At 37.5% G+C, this 7,500-nt stretch overlaps 1 protein-coding gene across 1 annotated transcript in view; it reads right to left on the reverse strand.

Annotated features, from left to right (window-relative positions):
* LOC137992582 (structural maintenance of chromosomes protein 5-like) overlaps nucleotides 1-7,500 on the reverse strand; it is a 39,946-nt gene that overhangs the window by 18,555 nt on the left and 13,891 nt on the right. Inside the window, exons 8-14 of the mRNA XM_068837993.1 lie at nucleotides 7,152-7,223; nucleotides 6,856-6,996; nucleotides 5,240-5,401; nucleotides 4,897-4,968; nucleotides 2,434-2,495; nucleotides 1,148-1,223; nucleotides 733-850 (exon numbers count right to left, since the gene is read on the reverse strand). Of these exons, the coding sequence (XP_068694094.1) occupies nucleotides 733-850; nucleotides 1,148-1,223; nucleotides 2,434-2,495; nucleotides 4,897-4,968; nucleotides 5,240-5,401; nucleotides 6,856-6,996; nucleotides 7,152-7,223 (703 nt within the window). The remainder of the gene's footprint in view (nucleotides 1-732; nucleotides 851-1,147; nucleotides 1,224-2,433; nucleotides 2,496-4,896; nucleotides 4,969-5,239; nucleotides 5,402-6,855; nucleotides 6,997-7,151; nucleotides 7,224-7,500) is intronic.

The following is a 7,500-nucleotide window of genomic DNA, read 5'->3' on the forward strand; positions in this document are numbered from 1 at the left end:
CAAATCTTGCATGTGTTGCCCAATACACAAAAACAAAGAAACACACAGACAGGGCAAAACTGAGCACAAGCTCTAGCAACAATTAACTACATGCAATGTATACAAAGTATGCCATCAATGCACCAATCAGCAATTTTATTGGCAAAATAGATAGTCTTTAAGAGGTATTCCTCAAACAGGTAAGAAGGCTCTTAGACTTGAGACCATCTTGGTTGTCATTTCAGAGTTTAGAACCATTGAAGTAAATACTAAATCTTCCATAGTTGATCCTAGCTTAATTAAGGTAAATAATTATGCTGTAGATAGAACCAGACTGTCGCTTGAAGAGGTCATAAATTAACAGTTCACCATATTAATTTATGACTTCTTAAAGGGCCAGTCTGGTTCCATCTTGGTGTTATTAAAATCTAAGTAATAATGGAAGCCTATTGGAATAATTATCAAACAATCAAAAGAAAAGCAAACTGGCATGCCTGATGAAGTGTCGCCTAATATGAAAAGTAGACTGGAACGGGAATTGTAGTTGGAGTCATCCTAACTGGTACAGGTGAGGCAGTAGAGATTTTGGATAATAATTATACTGGTTTTATTTAATGATAATACAGCCATTCATAATGTGAGTCAGAGTAAACCCAATGACTCCCAGTGAGAATAGATTTTAATCTGCCTAATGCCACACGATTTTACTCGTCATTTGGGTGCAGTTTAGGGGCCAGTGGGTTAAACATATACCTTGAACTTGCGCCTTCAAGCGGTCAGAGTCATCTCTGATTCCACGACCCTGATTTTGGATGGTCATCGCTTCACGGTTCTTTTGTCGTGCCTGGCTATTGAGCTCATCAATACGAGGCTAGAATATAACAATAAAAACTCAAAAATCCCAATCAATACAAGAAATGCCCAAATTTAAAAAAAGCAAAATAAATTACAGTATGTACACAAACCATCCCAAAATAAATTTTCATGTTAATATTATTGATCTTTAATTTTTTGTAACATAGTCATACATGTAAAGATCAAGGGGATTTGCTAGTCACACAAATCGCAAAGGAGGATATCATGGGCAATTACCTTCTATACAGAAGAAATGTACATACATTGTCTTAATAAAAATTATACAGTACATGAATGTATTATGCACACTTACTTGGAGTTCAGATGGGTCTGGCAGTGCATCCAGCTCATCCTGTAGACCTTGTATTGTCCTCTCAAGCTCAATAAGCCTAGAAATCAATAATGAGTAGGTAATAAACCAAACACCTCATGAACATTGTGTTGTGGTCTCTACAAATCTGCCCAAGAACTGAAAAAGCAGAAATTCTGGCAAGCTCTGCAACAATGATGGTTGTAACTTTCTCAGAGCCAAAGGTCTCAGTACAAGCAGAGTGGTGAAGTCACTTATGGTACAAAGATGTTTCCACAGAAGACATTTCATACATGTACATAAATTATTCCACCAGAAGATTTTGAAATTTAGACTCTTGGAAATGCATTTTCCTCTGTTATGGGAGGTAAAATTCAAGGTCATTCATGATAATCGTTATCAAAAAAAATTATTGTTGCCCTTTACATATAAAAATGTCACATTGTTTGAACACATGCTCTCGGTGTCTTGTGCTGATTCTGTCATAGTCATAGCACTTTCTTCAGAATTTTCACTCGATGGGCAAGAGTTTGATGAAGTTTTATGGCCAGTTGGAGAGAACAGTCCAAACAGTTGAGTCAATGCTTGAGAAAGCTGACGACCCATACAAAGCCTGCTAAAAGTGAAAGACTGAGATTCTTCCGTCACCTAGATCCTACAAGATTGAAACAGAGCGGGGGGAGTGCCGAAGAAATCGTCGCCATTTTTGCTAAGAACTGAAGAGCCCAAAGCATCACCGTTTGCATGCACAGCCCCATCTGATGAAGACCTAACAGACTGAAGTTGATATGTCTGGTGCAGGGGCCTCGCAGAATCCTGGGTCAACACTCATCAATATGTCTATGGCTACTACCACATGGTCCGGTAGGACAGTTAGAAAACCTTCAAGGTTCAAAGACTATGTCAAGTTTTAGCCACAGTGGGAACAGTTTTGTTACATTTCACAAAGTATTGTGTTCAAATTAAAGACAAACACTACTCCAGTGGTCACATTGTCTGGAGGTTTGCATTGCCAGTGTTTGCAAATTCTGTAATTTTTTCAGTTCTGTTTCCTTTGTTTGCTTGCTTTTCTTTTGCTTAAAAAAAGGGGGGAGATGTACATAACATCAGGTCAGCAGTTGCACCAGGTACGTGGTGTGGGAAATAAAGCAGTGTTCTGCACATTCGCCATCTTGTGTGTGTTGTTCCTTTGCCATAACACTTTATATCCAATTTATTTGAGGCTACAGAAAAGGTAATGCTTGCAAATTGCATAATTTACAAAAAGATCACATTACGTTTCAATTTACTTTTTCTGTCTTTTCTTTTCTTCCTCCTTGAGGTCTTTCAGTTCTCCTTGCAGTTCTTCAATCTGCCAGGGAATAAGACAGAAATTCAAGTACTGTAGTTACACCAATCACCCGCATTTATCTTTGCTGTCCAATAAAAAATTATGTACTTAGGAAGGCTCAACCAGTTTCAATGCTTTAAATGATTTTTCTAATCATTTATTAGAAGGATTGACACTACAATGCTGTATCATGTATTGGCAATGTTAGCACCATATGAAACACCAGTTATTGCTGAACAAGATGTGCTCATTATTTTGATGTAGTTGGTCAGTTTCTCCAAAGTTACATAGATTTAGCCAAGACTAAAAGCGGAGCTTCTGTTTCTAACCCCAGAAATAATTATGCTTCTGCATAAAGTAAAAAATTAATCGCCATTAGTGTATACAGTTTACGGTGATCAAACACCTCTGAGCTGACAGCAGTAAACCAACAGGCCTTGCAAACAATAACCAACAATTTTAATCAATAACTAAAACTGAAATTACATGCACAGTAACCTCTCAACATTTTCCACTTGACTGCTACCGGTAATCGTTACACCCTCTCTCTTCAGTTTAGAACAGAAAAATCTTCCTAATTAAAAAGTCAAGCTAAAGAGTAGTAAGCTTAAATTTGCTTTCTCAACTGCAATTTCACAGTCAAACAAAGCAGCTTACGACTGGACATCCATTTCACACAAAAAGCCCATAAATGTGATTGTTGAAATATGCCAGAATCTCTGTCAACACGAATTGCCAACATTTCAGGCATTCTTTGTCTTTTTAGCGAGTTTACAAAATATGTGAGACGGTGAGGCAAACACTACCCAAAAGCCAATTCTTGTAATCTCTTGCTCTATTTCTGTCAGCTTTACGGTGTCCTTCATTGAAATTTTCTTTTCTCCTCCTTCCTCTGCTTCTCTCAAGGCTTTCTTCACTTAAATTTCTCAAATGTCGTTGCCTCTTCTCTCGCGCTCTTATCTCCTCTTTAATCTTTATCCTCAGCTGTTGCTCGTCATTAAATAAATGTTTTTCCCGCCAGAAAAACATGGGTTGCCAAATGCAATGCTGCCACACGATTTCCCGGCAAGGAAAATTCCCCGAACACTCCCATCCCCAGAGGCTGTCCTTTCTCCCTACAGTTTTGTATCTCCACCCCAACAGTCTGTATGCATGGGCCGGCAGGCATACAGTGACCTCGTAACCAAAATTTCTCACATGTTGGATAGATTTCCCAAAAAATTCTTGACCATGGTTCTCCGCTGGCAGGCTTCGCGCATGAGCTTGGCTATAAATATTCTTTGGAGTTGATTTAGAGCCACCTTAAATCTGTGATTTCTTCAAGGTGGTTCTGATTTTGCAGCACAGAATTTTTTCAAACTTTGCAGAAAGTTTCATCTTGGCCTTCTGATCACTTTCCAGCTATAAAAAATGGGGGTCACGAAGTTCATTTTTTAGATGTGAGCAACTAAAGCCAAAATAAAGGGTGTTTTTGCTGGGCTTTCCCATTGCCAAGGTAACTTATTTCATCACAATAATGACCGCATCTTGTTTAAAAATAATCAGTGTTTCATATGGTACTATAACATTGCTGTTATGTGATACAGTGCCGTAGCGTCAGTCATTCTAAAGAGTGTCTCTTTATAGCTTTGAAACTGGTTTGAGCCACCTTAAAATTATGCACCTATCAATGTTAAGCCCCAGGGGATTTTGGAGGATTTTGATCATACGAGATATCCCCAGGGTGGGGAATTTGACATGGCCATCATCTTAGATAATGAAGAGGGCTTTTCTCTCCCCAAGTAGTAAGGGAAAAGCCCTGGGAATGGGGTTGCTTGGAAATGACTCTGCCATCTTGGAAACTACCCAGAAGGCGTTTGAATGCACTTTCCGCGTACAGTACACTGTGTTATTTTGTAAATGACGGCACTTACTGAATGGCAATTGAAGTTGAGACAGTTTCCTGCAGCTTTAAAACAAACGGACTACTGGACTTGTAAGAAAAAAAAATTGGACTGGACTATAGAACACACGATTACCAGAGTTTAGATTTTTGAGCACTGAAAGAAATGGGGTACAGGTTTCTAGGGTAGGCATGCAAGCCAATGATTGTGACAATAATGTACAATGTATGTGTAAATGTAATTTCTTTTCATTCTTTTGCCATTTATGCTACAAAAAGAGATTAAGAACACTTGAAGCATTCAGAAGGCACCTTACGGAACCTTATAAATGTACCTTAATAAATGAATTCCTTGAGAAAGAAGCAAAACTATTTTTTTTTTAAACTGCAGGTGCACGCACTAAATTGAGGCAACTTCTGTTAAAACAGCAGCTTTCAATGATAGTATAACATGTCCTATAGACATATGTATGGACATATGTATGATAACCCTTTTCTTTTTCCTTTTAAATTAAAAAAATAATATTTTCCATGCAGTGCCTTATCTCCTTTCTTCTCAATCTGTTCACTTTTGGATTTTGCTTTCTTCAATGCATCATTGCCTCTTTGTATCTGTAGAATTCAAACACAACAAGGACAGCCCACTATAAGCCATTACCTTTTACAACTATTAACACATGCATAGTATTACTTGTACAGTGCAAGTATATGAATAATGCATTGTGCACTACGCAAAAAATAATGCACCAAACTGCACCTATACAACATGGCATGTGCTGCAATGAAATGATGCAAAGTGTAAACAACTGTGCAATATATATTGCATGCATTATAGTTACCAGCAAAAGTTAAAAACAGAACAATAAAATCCCTTGATGATTACCATTTCCCTAGAAGAGTCCTCTAGTTCTCTGGCTCTCTTTGTTACTTCATCCAGACGCTTTTGCATGGGGGCATTTTGGCGTCTTACTTCCTCCAGTCTCTTCTTAACCTCATCCTTTTTGGTTTTCATCTCCACAAACCGTTTACGAGCTCCTTCGTATTCCTGAGGGTAGCAAATTGATCAATTTTAATTAACAACTATTCACCGAAGTGGAGGTGGCTAGTGGTGGATATTTACCACATTTACCATTTTATAAGGGAAGACGCATTTTGTAACTTTCAAGAGACAAAATTCATACATTATTTGTGTCATCTCAAGCACTGAAAAATCAACCCATGCAAAAAAGTGGTAAGGCTACAGCCCTAGCTACCAGCCCCTCCCCCTCCACGGTCCCTGGATCCACACAAAGTGATTATCCAGAAAAATTTCTTTACAACAACTGTTAAGAATCCCAACTGGCTGGAGGCAAACGAGTTGGCTATTTACAAGTGCAAATGAGAAGTTGAACCAGGGACTACCAGGAACAAATTCAACAAGTGGGCAGACCATGTCTTGAACCTGGGATCTCAGGATCTCAAAGCAAGCGTCCTAACCACTGGGCCACACTGCCTCCATTGAAGTTCATTGAAAAAATGTCCAATATAAGGACCTGGAGACCGAAACAATCTGAATGTGGTGACTGAAAACTGAAACTATCCCAGTTAATATTAGTGTGCTAGCAACTATAAAAAAGGGACAGGAAAAGTACACTGCAACCTCCACACAATTTGAAGTAGGTGGCAAAAATTGGAAAGTAGCTGGCAAAAGATAGAGCACAAGAAGCGTTCAACCTAGGGGTCTGGGGCATGCTCCCCTGGGAATTTTGATTTCGTTTAAGTCCCTAGAAATGGCATTTCTTTGATTCTGACGAAATACAATGTATTCCCAATAATTTTACAGCAACAAAAGTAACTGTAACGTTTGATTTTATCTTGTTAAACTTACGAGGTGCCTACATGAAAATAAGTTGGTCTGATTTGAGCAATTCAAATTATTATCGTATAAGATCATTTTATCATAATAGATCAAAACAACATCGTGCAGACTATACCAAACAATGATCTCCCGGAAAAATTTATTACATGTAATAATCAAAAACAGGTTAGTTTTATAGACATTGTTTCACTTTATGAAAAATCAAAACAAGTGCAAGTCAGAGCAGTTCACATATAATTATATTACACGGGACAGGTGGCAGAGACGAATGAACTAAACTCGGAGAGGAAACAGGAAAATTGTACTGAAAGTATTTTCATAAAATAATAAAAAAAAAAGAAAGAAAAAAAATGCTTTGGAAATCCATCCAACAATATCTAGAACTTCAGTAGTTCTTTTCGAAGAACTCTTTGTTATTTGTCGCATACCGTAATGTATAAATTAATGTTAACAATAAAGTAGCATTGCCTAGCACGTGATGAATTTCTCCCCAGACAGATTTCAATGTTGATTTCTTTGAATATTGCAAAGCTTCTTTTGGCTGTTTGTTTCCTCTGCAGAGAATCACAATATTTCGAAGAAGTAATGTTTTTTTAGACACAAACATGTACATGTACATTCAATTTGAATCAACAACTTACTGCCCAAGGTCTTTTTTTCTCTAATATTTGTACTTTCTTCAAGTGCCTTTCCCTTTCTTGATGCCGCTTCACATCCTGCTCAAGCCGTTCATTTTGCTGTTCAAGCTTCTCTAAGTGTTCTTTGTTGTTTCTGAGAGAAACCTAATAGCAAAAGCAAAAAGTGCCTTACTTAAGTCACTGCATGCTTTGTTTGAACAGTGCACATACTATACATGCACAATTTGCAGGTTATTGCATTTGTTTGTATCTATTATTATAAAAAAATGCATTTAAAACTTCATTATCACTTCTTGTACCTCAAGTTCTTTTTCTTGTTTTCTTAACTCTATTAATTTTTGGTGAACATCAAACATGTCTGGTGGACCAACCTGCATAAAAGACAGTAATTTACAGTACTATGAGTCACACAATTGTAGCATCCACAAGCAGGTAAAAGTCAACTGGTTTGTGTTAATGCAAAAATTAATACACACTCTCAACCATACAATTAAGTTCACAGAACTCCTCTTTGAATATACAGGTCATTTTATTGGCAATGAGAAAAATGCACAGCAGCAAGAAAGCAACAAGTGCAAACACAAATACAGTAGATAAAATATTAGATACACTGTAGTTCTTCTCCATACAATTTGTTTGGATTTTTGA

Source organism: Montipora foliosa, chromosome 2 (genome assembly GCF_036669935.1).
Source record: "Montipora foliosa isolate CH-2021 chromosome 2, ASM3666993v2, whole genome shotgun sequence".
Lineage (NCBI taxonomy): Eukaryota > Metazoa > Cnidaria > Anthozoa > Scleractinia > Acroporidae > Montipora > Montipora foliosa.